Source organism: Orbicella faveolata, unplaced genomic scaffold, assembly GCF_042242905.1.
Source record: "Orbicella faveolata isolate gen_17 unplaced genomic scaffold, um_ofav_v1 contig_4, whole genome shotgun sequence".
NCBI lineage: Eukaryota > Metazoa > Cnidaria > Anthozoa > Scleractinia > Merulinidae > Orbicella > Orbicella faveolata.
In genome coordinates, this window is record NW_028301569.1 from 7,380,582 (window position 1) to 7,399,815 (window position 19,234).

A 19,234-nucleotide genomic window follows, 5' to 3' on the forward strand; every position below is an offset into this window, starting at 1 on the left:
AAGCGATTTATTAATTAACCCAAATGATAAAGGAGAGCGAAAATTAATGATCATTTTCTAATTTCAGCGAACCGCATCAATTCTTCAGTCTTCATTTGATTTTTTTTTTCTTTTTTCATTTTAGCAAATATCAAGAAAGCTTTCAAAAATGTTGATCTACTTCTTGAGTACTCGCGACAATGGCACTTTCGTTTGCTTAATCGTCGCTAAAAGTTGTATTGTATCCTCAAATACGTTAAAATGCTATAAGTTTCATTGAACTGAGGAATGTTCGAACACAAACTTCGACAAACGCAATCATTGTGACAATCACCAAGAAAACCCAGTCAGTCAGTCAGTCAGTCAGTCAGTCAGTCAGTATTAGCCTGTGAACAGTTGATCACAACATAATATTCTCATTGTATCGTATTGACTTTGCGGTTTGTATCATGAGAAGCTTGTTGTGACATGTTATTTAGGTGGATGAAACAACCAAAAGCGAACAACTATAGTTCCAAAAGGGTGCCGATAAAGAGAAAACAAGCAAGTGAATATAATATACATGCAAAAATATCAGCATGCTGATTGGCTGAGAGCACGCCAATCAATCCCAGACAGCGTAGATAGTTGTAATTGAATTATCATCATATTGTCAACAAGTAATCGAATGCTTTTTCTCGTGCAATTTGGAATAAATAAGCACTTTAAATTCTCAAAGACTACAAATTCCACTCGCCCTACGGGCTCAAATTCAAGATTTGTCTATGAAAAAATAACGTGCTCACTTATTCCAAATTGTACTCAAAATCATTTGATTTACCTATAGAGATCACACTATTTCTAGAATATAATTCAAATGCTTGGGTTAACTTGCTTCCTCCCTCCCTATCCGTAAGTATGTGACTATGTGTTTTCACGGAGCTAGAGTCTGTTCATTGTTTTACTAAATATTGGAGGGTTGGGCTGGCAGTCAGTTTGAGAGGGTCCAAGCGAAATAAAATATGGCTTTTAAGGCTGGGGTAATGGAAGTAATTAAGTTTGTGAGACTGTAAACGTTAAGTTTTTCTTATTAACATCCTACTAGGCCGAATGCAAAAACAAAGCTCGGTCTGGTTGAAAGCTGTAGTAGAAGCCCTCTACCTCATTTGCTGGAGAGACAAGGACTGAATTAAGTGAGACAAGTAAAATAACATGGTCCTATTTTAAGCCTTATTGTTCTAAAATATCGCCTTGATAATGCATAGATCTTATAAGAACAATACAGAACATGCACAAAGCAGATTGCTGTTTGCCTTTTAGAATATTAACGTGGAGAAATCGATCTTTACATGTATCTTATTGAGAAAAAAGGTTATATATCGCTGAAATCGCCCAGACCAAAATTAAGCTCTGGGTTCCTGGGTTCCATGCAGACCCCTTCATTTAATTAAGCAAGGGTAACCCGGTCAGATTCAAAGATGACTGTTATCAAAAGGAGCCCTATGAAAAGTAAGGTTTAAAACTATGAAGTCCTAACTTACATTTTATAAATTAAAAACAGACATCACTCCGTGAATCGAATCTGCTGCTAAAAAGACTTTCTTTGAATTTGAATGAGGGCTGAATGGTCACATTATGACTTGGTAAAAAGACACTGCACTCTGATTAGGACTTGAGTGTCGGATTGTCTATGTCCTTAGTGATTGGTCAAAGAGAAAAGTTTGGTTTTCAGTTGTAAGCAATTTAAATTACCAATATCGATGTTCTAGTTATGCAATACTTTCGATTGATATGCCATGGAATATCCCACGAGTCAAACACAACGGCTTTCCTGTATTCTTATGGACTCTATTTTTTATGGCATAGTACAATATGGATATGAACTCCTGATATAAATAAAAGCGTTGCTAATATCAACCTCTTTCCTCGACACCATCTGGTGACGGAGAAGAGCTTTCAGAGATTGTTTTCTCTTCAGCCACTGAGTCCTCGTCAATGGAATCGTCTGATTTTATTCTTTTCAACTTCAGGGATGTCGAAGAGTTTCCCAAATGCCTGCAAATTTTAATGTAAAAACATTTTTGTTTGAAAATCACTGAAGTTGTTGATATTTGTCAGTTTTATTTTATAATTTGGTTCAAAAAGTAAGCTCAGTATGCTATTTAATTGATTTAACAGTTTGGCAGTTTAACTTGTTCTCGCCGGGTAATCTCGTACCAAATACATCTTTTTCTCTTCCAAACGGACAGCTGATCTGATTGCCAAATAAGCTTCACAAATATGACAGGTGCTGGTTGTTGGTCTGGGTAGGCTTGCGAAAATCACCTCCCACGAGGAGACGCGACGCGCAGGAGCTTCGTGCTCTCCTCTTGCGAGATAGTTTTCCCGCGCGTCCCGTGCTTGCCCATTCCATCTACCCTGAGAAAATTACATTTAAGTCCTACCACAGGGAGCGTATACAATCTACAAAAGATACTCAATGTTCTTGTAATATGCGCGGGAAAATTTCAAACAACCATAGGCATAGAGGTTCCTGCCTCTTCATCAGTGATCCGAATGCAAGTCAATATTGAGTCTCCCTCGGATGTAGGGCCTGATGTTTGAATATCAGACGTTTCTCAAAGCTGCGTCTCTCTAAAGTTTTACGGAAGTCAAAATGGATTACTGACACCAGCATATCATCAGTACAAATCTTGCCAATCTGGTAAACGTAAATTTTCTTGGATTCTATTCTTCAGGCGTAATCCGTAGTCCACAGCAGCTGACGTCTTGAAGTGGTTCGTCATATTTATGGGAACAGAGTATACCTTGGATGAGGAAAATGAAAGAGTAAATCAGATGAAGAGGTAAAAGTAAATAAATTTTTAAAGCCTTCCAACTCGAATAGTAAAGTTCAGCTTAACTGGACTCCAAAGAATTAGGGTTGCATGTGCTGTCCGTGTGATTCAGGGGCAAATATACGAAATATTATACTAATTTTCTGTGGTTTAAAGGTGCCCTCACGGAGAGGTAACCCCAAGACGCATTACCTCGTGCGCGTTTCCCGGAGTTTCGCATTTATAATATACTAAAAATAGCAATAACATTGCAAACAGAGATATATCAGCACCTAAATCCTGTCAGTGTTCTAGATTGAAACAACAATTTTCCTTACTTTTTGTGTCAATTCTCAGAATTCGATAGTACATCATGCAAAACAGTATTAGACTCAAACCGTAGTCAATTGTGTCCGTAGTCTGTGGATTAAACCCTATTGCGTGATCATTCTATCTAAAAGAAAGCTATTGGGTAGTACGTTCATGCGGTACTGTTTGTTATGCTCCACAAGGTGGTTCTAACTTTTAAGTCTATGGATGAAGTGTGTGACCATTCAAATAAAAGCTATTGAGTAGTACTTTCATGTGGTACTGTTTATTATGCTATACAAGGTGGTTCCAACTTTAACGTCTGAAATAAACCCGGCGAGTGACCATTCAAATGTGCTTCAGTTCTCCTTTTAGTGCATAAAATTTCATCATCGTCATCGTCGTCATTATTATCATCAAAATCATCATCTTTACTTATAAATTTAGTAAATAACAATAAAACTTACTTCGAAATTTTGCAACGCCATAAGATGAGCAGTATCAAGGCAATAAACAGAAGGCCTCCAGCCACCGATCCGACAATAATAAATGTGCTCTTCTGACTTACAATACGTTCCTGAAAAAAGAAAAAAAAACAGATAGTCCGCTAAGGGCCTGATTACATGGCGAATTTCGGCCCGGTTAGCCGGGCTGAAATTTTAGCCCGCCTTCTGAAACAAAACTTCTTCTATCAAATTGGCGATTACCTGGAGAAGGATTCAATCCGGCTGGCAATTCAGCCCGGGCTGAAAATCCTAGCCCGGTTTTGAAAACCGGGTAAGATTTTCAGTCCGGGCAAACGGGCTGAAAAATCTGAAAAAATCCCATGTAATCGAAACGGGATTTCAGCCCAGGCTGAAAAACGAGCTTGGACATGCGCAGTGATTTTGTTTTCTAGGAAACAAGATGGCTGCCGTTACGAAAGAGAAACAATTTCAGTGGAATAAAGCCGATAAAATAGAGAATCTTATTCGTTGTATCGCTAATTTCAAAGCTCCCTGATGGAATATAAGAACATCGACTTCAATGTAGACAAGGTTAAACAGTACGAAGCTGTCAGAGAAGCCATGGCTCGCCGTTTATGAAGATGAACCTACTTTCTTCGGGCCACCCGTTGTTAAACCAATGTCAGCACCTAAGGACTATCCCAAAAAGCTGAGAATTGCGCGCAAACAAAAGGCCAAACCGCGATAGAAGCAATGCGCCCATTTTCACGATTCGTGCTCTCGGCGCCATTTTGATTCTCCTCAGACTCTTCGCGCGCAATTTCATACTTGGCGCCGAGGCTAATATTTCAGCCCAGGCTGAAATTCGTCATGTAATTGCAACAAAATTTCAAAAGACATTAAGGATTCAAGCACCCGGCCCGCCTCCTCCTTTTTTAGTCGCACATCTTCATCTACCACTGAGTGAGGTTGATTTTTTTATCGCAGAGAGGTTATGACTTCTTGTTATCACCTATGCAATTCATTCATTGCGACTGGCTAATCGAACAAGTGAATTTTGTTTAAGGGTTAAACAAAGTAAGCCGCATACCACGGTTGTCCTTGGTTCTTTCGCTGGCGTGGTCACTGGCGGAAGAGTTCCTGTTGCGTCAGATCTTATTGATACAGGTGTTGGCAAGGTTGCTGCGTTTAATGCTGGTGATAGAGTCGGCCAAGGGTACGGACCTTGGAATAAATGTAAGAAGACCGTGATATAACGACTGATCCATCTTGAATTTAAAATTACTACAGGGTATAAAGAATCACTATTTTGGAAGTTGTCGTATTTCTCGTTCATCGATTCTCTTTTCCTGATAAGCTTTATCTCGTCAAAAGGAACGCGTTCAACGATTTTACCCATTTCCGTAACACAGGAAACCGCAGCTGCGCAAGGCTTCCGTCATGACTCAAATAATTCCCTGAATTTTTGAATATACATGTAGTTTTAGTATATACACACTCAGTTATCTTGGTGTTTTAAGCGTCAGAATAATAATAATAATAATAATAATAATAGTAATAATAATACGAATAAGAAGCGATTTTTCTAAACATTTAACTATAAAAAATTGCGATAAAATATTTCTAAGCATATTGAGAAAGTTAAAAATTTTGTTAAAAAACGACGTTTCGACGTTGAGCTAACGTCATCAAGTCAAAATGATAGTTGATATTTTTTTTTATCAACTATCATTTTGACTTGATAATGACGTTAGCTCAACGTCGAAACGTCGTCGTTTTTTAACAAAATTTTTAACTTTCTCAATATGCTTAGAAATATTTTATCGCAATTTTTTATAGTTAAATAATAATAATAATTATTATTATTATTATAATAATAATAATTATAATAATGGTACTTTTATAGCGCATATTAACATTTGGACGTGTTTACATGCGCTTTACAAAATTATTTATAAAAACTATTCACAAATAAAAACTTAAAATGAAATATTCACAAATTTTTATTATTATTTCATGTATGCTTACATTCAATTGCCCCATGGACCTGGAACACAACACATGAGCTTGTCAACTGAACGTTGGGAGCGTCATTTCGGCACTGTATTGCAACTCTAACAAGACGACCAGCAGTTACGTTCTGGAATAGTGTTGTACCGGCTTTAATCTGAAAAAAAAAAACAACAGGATCAGCCAGAAATCCCTGCACTAGCTCCCGTGTGGTCAAGTTCCTTTTAGCGCTGAATCACTATCTCACTTGCAGGGGGTGATGCAAAAACCTTACCCCATTTAGTGTCCATATGTATGGCTTATATTTTTGGGCAGTTCTGGGCATTTTCAGCAGACGCTTGCTAAGCTCATTCCCATCGTAAAATCATAGCCGTTCTTGAACAAAGAGTTGAAGCATTTACCCGCCTAAGACGAAAAACTATTTGCGATTTTTGCGCATTTCCTAATTCAGGCCTGATCCAAAACTCAGCAACTGCTCTAGCTAGTGACCCTACATGCATTATCTTAATCAAAATGATTCAAACAACATACAGACCTATTTAGTTTACTAGATAGCAGACTAGAGTGGATTTTGATAAGGGTATTAGAAACTCTGTTATCATTTAAATTATTGCCAATTTCTTGACCCTCAGTTAAAATTGCAGCCCGTGTCTCAGCTATCAGAAACTTTTTAGCTAAAAATGCACACGTTATCAGCTGACAGTTAAAATTTTGACCAATTCTCGTCTTGCACTAACCCCGTGCAGACGGTCATTGTTAGTAACTAACCCTAATCTTCAGCTGACTTGAGGACCAACCGGGTGTCAGCTCTATAGTGTCAAGCAGATTTGGTGATTCTATTGACCTCCAGGAACCAGTACAATCCAGATATTGCACATAGAATCGATTTCCATAATAGAAGGTGCACGTCTGGTTGGCAGGCACGTCTACAGTTTGTTCCCGAACAGAACCAGATGGAAAAAACACCAAACGTTGGTCCACTGACTCGTCTGAAAAGAGCATTTGGCAGCCTATGAAAAAATATAGAATGTGTTGATGAAAAGTAAAAGCTCGCTTCTGAGTTTGAACTTGTAAACAAGGACACGTTCAAAAAAACGCTTCTGAAGTTCTGTCTAAGTTTCGCTACACTTTTGCGCATGACGCGTAGCGTGCGAGCCAATCTTTTTTACAAGCAAATAAAACTGATTTAAAACGTAGTATAGAACGAAACAGGACTTTTGGTAATTATGAAAACAGTGCCCAATACAGAAGAAGAATAAAATATATGTATTGATTGATATCAATAGCTTTAACACAAAGAGGTGGGCTGGGCTTCCCAGGGGGAAACTTCCTTATAAAAAGGACGGGGGTGCTCGTCGGACATTTTGAAAAGAACCCCTAAGAGGTCCTAAGATTCTGTTTTGTGGGCATGGCTTGAAATTTTGTTCACCCCTAAGAGATACCAATACCGAAACAACACATCTCTTGTCTGTTAATTTTTTTTCTCGGCTCAGTACCCTAAAAGGTGCCGCGAAAGCTCCCGCTGTGAGCCTTTTAGGGCCGAACACCCTAAGAGGTACTAAAACTGCTTTGTTAACCCCTGAAAGGTACAATAAGTATCCCCCTCCTTTTTATATCGGATTCCCCCCCCCCCCCACCTCCCCCTTGGGCTGGACTCCTGTTGTGATTTCTCTGATTTTTATTCTTTTTGCTTGTAGCCGCTACAAATTTGATAGGGGAGTTGTGTTTTTCATTGTATTTCTACCATGTTTGGTTCGTTTGAAAGGTGTAAAAAAGATATCAGTATTCGGTAAAGGAAATAGAGAATATTACAAGGCTAGCTGGCCGACATCCTTAACCCCCCACCGGTTTCAATACAAAAAAGTTGATTCGACATGCGAGAACTAAGTTTCCAGTCTGCGTCATTTCGAAACAGCCGTGGAAAGATCTAGGCCTAGGTTAAACGTCAAACTTCAAATGAGACGAACTTAATTACAATTAGAGTCGATCCAAACTGTATGGTCAAACTTTATTTAACAAACTATGACTTGAGCAACCGACTGACGTTCATACCTGCTTGTTGTCGAACATCTCTGACTTGAAGGCAGCCGTAACTTGACTCGTAGAAGGCAGCGGTCTGGCCTTGTAGATCCTTGCAATAACACCAACATAAGGAAAGTGCAGCACCGTTGAAATTGTTGCATTGTGACTTGTACCCAGGGCAATGAGAATCTGGTAAGAGGAAATCGTCCGACATCACAGTACTATCACGCCAAATGCTAATGAACTCGGCCGAGCTGTAGCCTGTGATTGTGATCGTGAAGAAAATGAAAGCTTCCGACAATACAGTCATCGCTTTAGTCAGGTTTTGTTTTCGGAATCGTTGGTTGAAAAGATATAATTCCGACAAGTACGATAATTAATCGAATCGCGCCCTACTCTGTCTCTGATTTCGCTTCTCGCCAGTAGTGAACCCTGGGAACTTCACTTCTTTCAACTTTTTCAATTTTGCGTGTCAGCGTTACGTCAAATTACACCCTCGCTGAAACTAAGCATAGACTATCCACGAAGGCAGCGAAACCCCAAAACACGGAAACTGCAGTGACCAGCCATCCTTTGCAATATCCGTCCAGGATATTGATCCTATAGGATGCCATTACTTCCATATTGATGGCCACTGATGGCCATTGGTGAGTAAGATATTACACCACCTTTCCTTTGGGGGGTGGGAATCCCATGAAAGGGCAGGGGTGCTCTTCCTACCTTATAGGGGGTTTAAAAAAAAAGGTTTGGTACCTCCTAGAGTGTTTCGCCTCAAAAGGTTCACAGCGCTAGCTTATGCGATACCTTTTAGGGTATTGAGCTGAAAAACGGCAGTTTCAGATAAGTCAGTGTCATGTTGTTTAAGAATTAGCACTTCTTGGGGATGAAAACAATTCCAAGCCACACCCACAAAACAGGATCTTGGTACCTCTTAGGGGTTGTTTTCAAAATTTCCGACGAGCCTCTCCCCCCCCCCCCCCCCCCGTCATTTTTATACGGAAGTCCCTCCTCCAGGATTAGAACCTCCGCTCTCTCCAGTAGCGTGCGATAAAACATGTTACATTCAATTTTTCACCGTCAGTTCAAGGATTAAAGAATATAACCATGTACCACTCTTTCGTGGATGGCTGAACAAATGTAGAAGAGGTCAGTCTCTTTTTCTTAGAAATCTAAAGTTGACGCATCCAGAAAATCTTAAGTGCGTGTTTAGTATAACTCCTATTGATGAATTGTCAACGATTTTTTTTTTCAAAGTCCAATCAAATGGTAAAGGAGAGCGAAAATTAATTATCATTTCCTAATTTCAGCGAACATCAATTCTTGTTTTAATGTCAATTTTATTTCAGGTTGGATGTGAAGAAGGCTCTCAAAAGTATTTATCTATTTCTTGTGTACTCGTAACAATGGCATTTTTGTTTGCTTAAATCGATCGTCGCTAAAAGCTGTATTGTACTCTCAAATACGCTTAAATGAATATAAATTTCTCGGAACTGAGGGGCATTCGGAAAAGAAACTCCGACCAACGCAATCATTGTGAAGTAAAGAAAAAACTTTTTTAATCACCGACAAATTCCAGTGAGTCAGTCAGTCAGTCGATATTAGCCTGTGAGCAGTTGATCACAACATAATATTCACATTGTATTATATTGACCGTGCGGTTTATATCACGACAGAGGCCCGTCGCAACATGTTATTTAGTTAACCAAACAAGCAAAAGCGAACAACATAGTTCCAAAAGCTGCAGATTAAAAGAAAACAAGCCAGTTAATGATTAAACCTTGGCGTCTATGTGTAAACTTTTCTTATAGTTCGCAACTAATTTCTCCACTGAAGTACTAGGTCAGAGAATTATAGTACGCGTTAACTTTGTAAGGAGTGATCTCAAGATACCAATTCTCCTTACTGGCCATAGTCTCCACTCATTTCATATACATTATTTGGGAAATTTGCATTTTAGCACTGATTATTTGGAATTCCTGAGGATAAATTAGATTTTGGTCTCTGTAACTGCAATACATTTGTGGGCAATTATTCCAGTTACATCCGTTGCATTACGTTGAGGAGGTTTAGGGGTAGGGGGTGGGGTTAACATGTTCTTCCTGTTCCTATCGAGTTTTAGTATAAATCTACTAGCGTTCTATCACGAATGACGTTCTCTGATTGGCTACGCTATAGCTACTGACTATCTATTCTTCTGTGATAGATAGTGAGTAGCGTAGCAGTATGCCCTTGTTAACAAAATGACGGCCGCTTCTTGGCATTTTCGAAGCGTCTGTGAAGACGATTTAAATAAAGTTTTGAACGACTAGTAGATTTGTACTAAAACAATGAGATTATTCGCTCTCGATTTCTATCGCGTGATAGTTGACTATCTCGAACTCATAATCTAATTGTTAAATAGAAACACAATTTTAAACCAATCATTGCGCGTATTATCTTTGGGCGATTTTCTTAACTGTTTATGTGTCTGTCTTCATCTAAACGTGTTATAATGGTCCGATCAGAAAGTTTTCAAGGAGTCAGTGTGAGTCATCAGGATTAAGATTCGTGTTGAACGATAACACGTTGTTTGCACGTGATGTGCTGACCATCAGTGAAGTTTCAGAGCTAGCACGACTTATTACAGATTCACTCAATGACTTAGAAAGAAAAGTACAACTGTAAGGGTCGACACTTACTAGGGGACCGGACAATGAAGCGGGACATGATCTCTTCAGCGTTGACATGTTGGAGCGACAGTGTCCTTGTGTGACACGCCCATTTTTTGCGAAAACTTTCTGTTGCAGTGGACAAACTTCTGTCCCCGAAACATTTTCAGCTGATTTGAATTCGTGCGTCATGAAGCAGGGGCAAAATGGCTTCGATTTTCACCTGGTCGCATCTTACGGAACTTAGCCTTACAAACTGTCCCCGCTACAATACACTTTTATGCCTCAAACCACCTTGTGCGCACCAGTTTGCTCTGAAACCGTGCGACCTCTGCGTACACACGAACGGGCTTGTCTCCGCTTCACATCCCCCCAAACATGTCCCCTATAGCTAGTGCGTCCCCAAACATCCCCCCCCCCCAAATATGTCTCCGACCTTAACTTAGAAGGATCAACACAGTGAGATAGGAAAATTGCATGTACAATGGACATGGTGTAAACGGGACAATTATTTTCTTTAAAACCTTGCCATCCAGTGAAATAAAACTCGACTTTCGTGTTATTTAGCTTTCATTTATTTTAGCATGTTATTGACCTTTGTTATATGGCCAGCTCCGTGAGCGGGCAAGATGAATCAAATCCTGCACTTTGATTGGCTACCCGAGCGGGCAAGATGGAGCTATCTTGCCCGCTCGGGACTACCCGTCGTGTCCCGCAAGAAAAACTTCCCCGAATGTCATATAATAAATCCTTTATTGACCAAGGTTGTTTGGTCAAGATGGCTGGATGTAGGCCTCGTTCTTTTTTTTGCGTGTTTCCATAAACACGCAAAAAAAGAACTTGGCCAATTTCCAGCCATCTTGACCTCACACGAACCTGGTCTACGTTGTAATAATACACTTCATTCTTGTGCAGGAAGCTAGAGCAGACTTTGTCTGCTTCCAGCAGCGATTTTCTAAGAAATATCTTACTATCATTATATTATACACGGTCATATTTATTATGCGAAAGTTCTTCTTCATATATATCACTTCGCTGCGGGAACCTATACTAGAAGATATATATCCTAGTTATAACAGCTATCTTCAGGGTCTCCGATAGTTACATAGGCATATTTGTGAAGCGCCTGGTAATCTTTAGATATGAGCCCATCTGATTTAAGCTCTTTGTAACCACGATATTCTTCATTGTCTGAAGAGCTAATAGGTCCTTTTACTCCGCAATTGCAAGCTCCTACTCCATCACCAGGTCCTTTCTGCTTGTCGTCTGTCGACTCCTCTAAGATATGATAGAAAGGGTCTGTTTCCTCATGATGTGCAACGTGAGCTCCTCCTTCGTCTCGTCTGAACGAGCTGCTTTGGGAATCCGAAGGATTAGGTTCTTCAAGTACTTGATAACAAGGAGCAATTTCCTCGGCTTTTCCACAACGGCCTTCACTCGGCTCCTCACTTTGAAGACCTTCCTCTCTCATCTCGAGTACATGGTAATAGGGGACATTATCTTCGAGTGTGTTGGAGTCCTTCTCTTTTGACCCAGGGAAATCGATCTTGAGCAGATTATTACGAACCACGAGACTAGACTCCGCATAGTCGTATTCATCACTGGCTGGTTTCTCTGTTGGCCTCTCCACGGGACTGCACGGGTCTCGTCCCTCGGGTTGCGCATGGCGACTAGTACTGTTGATGGCAGGAATAGTTCCAGGTACGTTGTATCTCGCCATGTACACTCCTGCAAACAGGCGTTTAATGATATGCGGCCTCATCAATAATAATTTGTTAAGCTTTTCAGAAAATAGCCATGAAGGACGAAAATAGTTTTGAAACATGTAACATTTGCAGTGACAAACTTCAGCCTGATTGTTAGCATTATCTATTTATTTTCATGATGCTTTTCTTAATTTTTAATTATTACAACGATTTAATGGTAATAGTTATACTATTACCTTTTCAAACACCTACTCATTCATTAATTGCGTCCCTTACGGCTCCTAAGCTAGAGGGCTACTAATCAATCGTTGCTAGATTGACCTCACATACGAAAGAGCCTTATTCTGAACTCCAGTCAAATCTCTCTTAAATAATTACTAACTATTCGGAAATTCCCATTAAAATAGAGCGATTTTCACTTTAGTGTCGAACGTTTTTTCTCCCATTTGATTTGGTTTTGAGTAACCACGCTGGGCGTTAGGCTTTAAAAAACTGACTCGCACCACTTTGTCATTCAATTAGAAGTGAAACCAAAACCAATCGTGAATTGTTCGCACACGTTTCCCCGTCCGCTACATGTATTTGCTTCGAGTTTTACAGTTGGTTCACTGGATTTTCTGTGTCCTTTTTGATTCTAATAGAGATAATTTTGGTATTAGTTGTACTGAGCCAATAATTGTTCTAACACCATAGACGCCCTTTCCGTTCAGTCACATCGAAATAACCAATATATAGGAATATGGACTCCTGATACAGGTAAAAGCAGCGTCGTTAATACAGACCTCTTTCCATGGCACCACCTGGTGATGGAGACAGACTTTGATAAGATGTTTTCTCTTCAGCTACTGCATACTGGTTGACGTAATCGTCTGATTTTGTTGCTTTCAGCTCTAGGGATGTCGAAGACAAATGCCTACGGGAACAAAATGTAGATTAAAAGCTGGCGCTGACAAACACTCAACTCTCCTATAGTCCGGAACAAAAAAGTTTCACAAAGTTGCTTAAGGAATGGAAAATAGGAGCTTAATTATAACTTCATAGTACGAGACTTTAAGCAAAAAGTATGCCACTTGAGGACAGCAAGTATTCGTATTTAGTTATCTTTCATATTTACTTATTAATATTCTAATATTTACTTATTAACTTTTTAATATATACTTATTCATTTTTACATTCATAATTTCTTTTTTTGTGTGTCCCCAATTAGCAGCAATGCTAAATACCCCAGACACGTTAATAAAGGTTTTTGTTGTTGTTGTTGTCGATGGTCATTTCGGTTGTTCCCAACAAAGTGCAGATGCCTTTTAAAGAGCAGCTAATGCATACCTCCTCATTTCATCTCACCTTTTCTTTTCTTTCCGACACTTTAACAAAACAACGAAAAAAGCAACTGATAACACGATCCCAGCAATGCCCGCAGTTCCAGCGATCAAGGGAACTGAAAATTGAGCCGAAGCCTTGTGAAGTGTCTCATCGTCACCATCAGTGGCCCAGGGGTGGGTCACCTGTGTGAAAAATAAAAAATAATAATAATCAACTCATTAGTTCCATTAACTGCTGCTGCCCGGAAAAGGAGCCCGTGCTCAAGCGTGGGAAATCAAGTACCAATTAACGCATAGGAGGCGCGGTGGGCTTACTCCTTGTTTTGCCCTGATGAACCTTGCGTTAGTAAAAATCTGATTTATCATCGCAATAATTTTAACAGCAGACTGGTAATGCGAATAAAGCGGGAACAAAGAAAATCACATCAACGTGTCATTTAATAGAAAGAATTGAAGTGCAATCATTATATATAGTGCTGTGCAACAGTAATGCAAGGGAATTTCGAGGAAGTTAGCACTTTGTCTATACTCGAATTAAATTGGGACGAAATTTCTTTAAAATTTTGAAAGGTTTCGAAACACCTCGAAACGAAATTTGAAGTAATTTTGACGGACAACGATGCTGAAAAACGCCTGTACAAACCTTAAACGTTGTTTTGGGAACTTTAGTGGCAGTCGGTATCGTCTGAGATTTTCTTATCCTTGTAGCTACAATGCGAGAAGTGGGAATAACTGCCTCCGAAAATAGGCTATGTACTGTCGCTGTTGTTGTTGTTGTTGTTGTTGTTGTTGAAGGTATTCCAGTTGCTAAAATATGCTTGAGGGGACCTGTGAACGTCAAAAGAAATCACATTATACATAGTATAGTAGAAGTCTTTTTTTTTTCTTTGTGGGACCAACCTTTAAGATGTTGATCAAACACTTATGGATAAATGTGTTACTTACACTGCATAACACCAGCAACCTTGAATAACAAACAAAATGGCTTCTTTTGCAAAGGACCGCGTGGAATGGCAAGCTTTATAACTCTTCCTTCCAAATGCATATGGTCCTTGGGTTTCAGTTTAGCTTCATCTATCTGGGAATAAGAACATCGTTGGTAAACACTATGTTACATACTTGAGTGCCTTAATTAACTATCAGCTACCTGTACATTGGGAGGAATAAACTCGAAAAAAATCACGTGACCAAACAGACCTGGGAGAGGCTACCGTTTGAAAAGATCAGGGATGCTCGTCGGAAAATTTGAATTAAACTCCTAAGGGAGACCAATCTGAGCGTGGTTCAGGTTTTATGTTGATTCCTATAAGATACCACGGATATTACAGCCTTTGTCGTTTCGTCCTGAGCACCCTAGTATGACCAAAATCATTGATTTACACTCCTAAGCGAGACAACGAGCATCCTCTGCCTTGTAACATGGGAGTGCCCCTGGCAAACAGACCACACTTTCGCGAGTGTACTTTGGATTTACAACAGTCCTATGCTCATCTAGTCACTATGTACGTCTTATTTCAAATCTTCGTTAATTGATCCTAATTCACTTTCCAACATTGATTTCAAATCCAGCCAATTCCCAGTTCTTTAGCTTTTCTTCCTCAACATACATCCCCAAAATCATTTCTAAAAATTCTTAAACATCCCCTGCAGTGACGAGAACGTTTTAACGTTGAAGAAAACATCAAGACGATTATGCGGGAAGATCCGTGCCGAATCGTATCACAAAAAAGTATTCGTATAATCCGCTTTTTTAGTTTGTTTCAGCCAGATTAGTCGTCACCGACTAGAGGCAAATGCTTCATTGCCTCTACTAGTTGTCTAACAGGATGTAATCATTTTCCAGTTAAGTATCACATGCATTTGAGCTGAAGAAGGACAGAAACGATCTCCTAATATGTCGATTCAATTTCCGTTTCCCCTTACCTTAAGCATATACGTGTAATTATTCGTTAAAGGTGTCCATAGTTTTGTCACTTGAAGTTCCGGAACAGAAGCCGTGTTGTTTATCGATCTCCATCCACCGTTGCATGCTTGATAGCTGAATTCGAAGTGCGCAGTTTTTACGAAGCCCTGAGTACTGAGGCTGATGTCAAAAGTCGCGCTTTCTCCTACTTTAAACACTCTCAAAAGATCTGTATCTGTTTCAGTGATAAACTGAATCCTTTTGCAATCTAAACAAGAACATAATAGTTAACATTTAACACTTAATGACTTGTCCCGAGGGGAACAGTGAGTTTTGTTTCCCCAGAATCTCAATGCTTCCCGAGACCAAGTCGAGGGAAACATTGAGATTCCAGGGTAGCAAAATTCACTGTTCCCCAAGGGACCAGTCATTAAGTGATTTGTTATATTGCAAAACAAATGAATCAAGCCGGTTGAAAACAAATAGTCACTTTATTGACAAATGACGTGCTACAGCGGTCAACATTTCGCGGGTAACAGTGAACTGTTTCCCGTTTGACGTCATAGTTTTCGCAATGTTGCCCGCTAATGGAATTTGGCGGGAAACAGTTTATTTGTTAGATGTCATGTGACCATGAACTAGCCAATGAATGGGTGCGATGTAGCGGGAAAAACGCCAGCTATATAACAATGTCAATTATTAGATCGATATAGCGTTGAAATATGCAGATGAGAGAGAGAATAGCTGGTTACATTGAAATAAACTTTTGGTTGTGCGGAAGCTTGTCCTATTTAAATTTTCAGATACCTTCCGTCAATCTCTGTCCCAGCAAGTTTGGGTGATCGTGGTTTTAAATTCCATCATACTTAATAGCTATAGAGAGAAATGGTTAAGAAGCCCAGTAAACATCAAAGAAGGAAACAAACAGGCTAAGATTTATGTTGCAAGGTCCTTGACCCCGCACATCTTTTGTTTTATGTTAATTGACTATGCATAAATTACATAATCGCAATGCTTCTATTGGTTAGTTGTATGATCACACATAACCACCTTTCGTATTTTGCCAGGTTTTGTGCAAGGTAAACCCCCAGAATAGCCAACAAAAATATACAACAAAGAGCTTTGCCAGGTTTCATAACTATTCCCCTGTATTAACAATACTCTCATATATCAACCGAGTTTCTAGCATATATATGAGTCGGACAATTCCTGGCTAAATCGTCAGTGCGTTTTGGATGATTTTCATTAGGAAATCAACTATTTCCTCCTCCCCGTCCCCTCTTACAACTGCATTCAACGAAATAATGGTGTTTGTGGGATAAAATATTGACCCGGGGTTACGTACTGACTTCTTGCAACAATTCCTGTTTATTGTAGCACCTCAACTGTGGTTGATTGAGATATTATTTTTATTAGTTTCTTTCAATCGGGTCGATTTCAACAGAGGGTTTTCTCGTTGTTAATAAAAATTGTATCAGTGACTTTGAAGGGAGGTATATACTAACACATTAACCAACTTACCAGACAATTCTCTCTGGCGAATTTCTTTATTATCGATGCATTGCCAATACCCGTTCTTAACACCAAACGTTGCTGCTTTCTGACGCGAACAAGAACACGAACAATGACCTCTTTCAGATGCTGTTGGAGACAAATTTGCGTTAAAACGATTGCACTCATTCTGACGGCTGCAGTACGATCCTGGCAACCTAAAACTGTCTTGTTCCTCTTCAAAGCGTGATATTCTCACTAACGTCGATTCGGCGTAGATACAGACTATTTGATGTAACAAAAACAACATCAATAAAGTCCACATTCCACAATTTGTTTCTTTCGCCGTTGACAAGACTGATTTTTCGTAGTAAGCTGTATGACGTGATTTAAGTAATGTGCGTGCTTTGTTTTATAAGCTCCTTACTTCAGCACGTCAACTTGTTCGTGCCTTTCGCTTTAAATAACCCAGGGATAATCGGTCACGCGAGCCACTCAAACGGCTAAAAATATATGTACTTTATAAGGAAATATGCCCAGGAGCCGTAATAAACTCTTGACAGAAGATACTTTTAATAGCAATTTGATATCGTGACTTCAGTAAGACTTCCTTCTCATAAATTTCTCTTCAACGAAATTTTCAAGGCGGGTTTCGATACTTAATTTCGTTTTATTCCACGCGGCACGCGATCACGCGAGCGTAAAGATAAATGTTCCATTTGTTTCTGAAATCACAAGAACTAAAGTACGAGAATTACAAATACACGACAGATAAAACAAAGAGCAAACTTTTCGAAGGGATTTTCAAAACGTGTTGCCTTTTCTAACACCATAAGACAAACAGAAGTTCTAACTGAAAGATTGTAGCTTAACTTCATACATAGAGTTCTCGAAAAATACAGTTAATTTATACCAAAAGAAGGACAAATTTTACTTGTAAATAAATTATATGGAAAATAACTAAATAATGGCGCAATTTACAGGCAAATGTATGGAAAAATTATAGCATTATTAGATGTGTTTATATTTCCTGAATTAGAAAACCCGAAATTGGTTTCGTTTTATCAATTGGAAGGGAGGATAAATATCAACAAAAGCATACATATTTGAATCATAATTTTTCTCTCATTTGTTTGATTACTACATCTTGTTCTGTGCTTTGTGTGGAGTTCCATGGTTCACGAGTGTGCGCGACGCGTTTTGGATCTGTTTCGTTCAACTGTCCGTTGAGAAACAAGGCACTTTTGAACTAACTAACAGCAAACTTATTAGAAATTTAAAGTAATGTGATCGCAAAAAATAAATGTGGTCAGTGTAAAAGATAATGACGTTTGAGGGGAGAAAGATTTAAAGATTTCGGGTTAGCTATAACGATATACTACACTATACAGTCGAAGGTCTACTCTTAGATGCAAATGGAACTCCTGGCCAGAGAAACAAGGGGATTGGAGGAGCTTTGTCAGTGGCCTATGCTCCGAAATGGAGTAGAGAGGCTTAAGAGCAGATCAGATAGCGCTACACTGAACGGTTTCCCATGGACGAAAAAACGATAGAGTTAAAATTTTCTGTTAAGATTTCATAGTTTGTTAATTTGAGCTTCAGTCAGATTAATGAGACTTGGTGAGGTTATGCTATTTAAGACGATTATGCTATACAGGCATAAAAAAACAAAACGAATTAAATGTGGAGGAAGGTTAAAGGTTTGAAACGGAAGAAGATATACTTAGAAGTTGAAAACTTATGGTTAAATAAGGGCGAGGTTTGAATGGATCGCGCTGAAAATAGTATTAACAGCATCGTAGCAATGATGCAATGTGATATTTTCACCACAAGTCACGTTAAATCAAAATCTCGGGGGTTCAGGAATCTCGCAGAAATTCTCTCCTAGAGGTAGCTGTTCCACTGCTAAATGATGAGTAGTTCAAAGTAGATGTAGCTTCGACAAACAAGACTATTTTAGACAAAAACCGTCCGAAAGACATTGCACATGTAATTATGATGTCTGTAAGAATATAAATTTGAATGATGTAATGAAATACACCCTTGATTTATAAGAATATCGTTTTTCCGGCCCAGGCTGAATATATATTCCTATTTTTTGTCGATTTTTGGCTGAAATCAGTCTTGTGAATATTCTTAGATTATAGCGTATGACATATCCGTTTCATTATCGAATTGATGGCGTTGGAGTATATTATTTCTTTTGAAGCTGATATATAAACAATAGCCTCCATTTGGCGCGAAAATATGCTCGGATATTTGTCCGCAGACATTATTTGTTCCGAGATGTGAACAGTTTTCCGAGAACGTAGCTCGAGGAAAACTGTGAGCTTCGAGGAACAGATAATGTCCAAGGACAAATATCCGAGCATATTTTCGCCCAAAATGGAGGCTATTGTGTTTATTATTCTTCAAATCTTTATCGCAACGCGCGCAGTTTTGAAAATTGGGCAATATTCTCGGATATTCCCCAGTTTTAGCTCGGGAATATTCGGTCACGTGACGTGTTTAGACCAATCGCGCGCAAGCGAAAGTATTTGATGGATTATAAGACTACATAACCTTGCAGAAATGTTATTAGCATCGAACATACGGCTAGTGCT

At 39.1% G+C, this 19,234-nt stretch overlaps 2 protein-coding genes across 2 annotated transcripts; both read right to left on the reverse strand.

The window, feature by feature from the left end:
• Nucleotides 1-1,168: 1,168 nt before the first annotated feature.
• On the reverse strand, nt 1,169-8,135 carry LOC110068527 (uncharacterized). The gene is made up of 6 exons (XM_089276080.1): nt 7,592-8,135; nt 6,308-6,549; nt 5,558-5,696; nt 4,620-4,753; nt 3,551-3,660; nt 1,169-2,765 (listed from the first exon to the last, which is right to left on the reverse strand). The coding sequence occupies exons 1-6, from the start codon at nt 7,869-7,871 to the stop codon at nt 2,747-2,749; spliced, it is 924 nt and encodes a 307-aa protein (XP_089132206.1). The 5' UTR covers nt 7,872-8,135; the 3' UTR covers nt 1,169-2,746.
• A 2,626-nt stretch (nt 8,136-10,761) lies between these two features.
• LOC110068457 (uncharacterized) lies at nt 10,762-17,086 on the reverse strand. The gene is made up of 7 exons (XM_089276274.1): nt 16,662-17,086; nt 15,161-15,408; nt 14,183-14,315; nt 13,881-14,065; nt 13,260-13,420; nt 12,698-12,828; nt 10,762-11,937 (listed from the first exon to the last, which is right to left on the reverse strand). Exons 1-7 carry the CDS (start codon nt 16,954-16,956, stop codon nt 11,276-11,278), a joined length of 1,815 nt encoding a protein of 604 aa, XP_089132400.1. The 5' UTR covers nt 16,957-17,086; the 3' UTR covers nt 10,762-11,275.
• Nucleotides 17,087-19,234: the final 2,148 nt, after the last annotated feature.

Excerpts from the sequence above, each read along its gene's own strand:
- LOC110068527 (XM_089276080.1), bottom strand. The coding sequence starts at position 7,871 with ATGACTGTATTGTCGGAAGCTTTCATTTTCTTCACGATCACAATCACA. Across the intron at positions 6,550-7,591 it reads AGATGTTCGACAACAAGCAG|GCTGCCAAATGCTCTTTTCA; the intron begins GTATGAACGTCA and ends ATTTTTTCATAG. Across the intron at positions 4,754-5,557 it reads GGTCCATGGGGCAATTGAAT|GTCCGTACCCTTGGCCGACT; the intron begins GTAAGCATACAT and ends ATTTATTCCAAG.
- LOC110068457 (XM_089276274.1), bottom strand. The coding sequence starts at position 16,956 with ATGTGGACTTTATTGATGTTGTTTTTGTTACATCAAATAGTCTGTATC. Across the intron at positions 14,316-15,160 it reads ATTACACGTATATGCTTAAG|ATAGATGAAGCTAAACTGAA; the intron begins GTAAGGGGAAAC and ends TCTTATTCCCAG. Across the intron at positions 14,066-14,182 it reads GGTTGCTGGTGTTATGCAGT|GTCCCCTCAAGCATATTTTA; the intron begins GTAAGTAACACA and ends TGACGTTCACAG.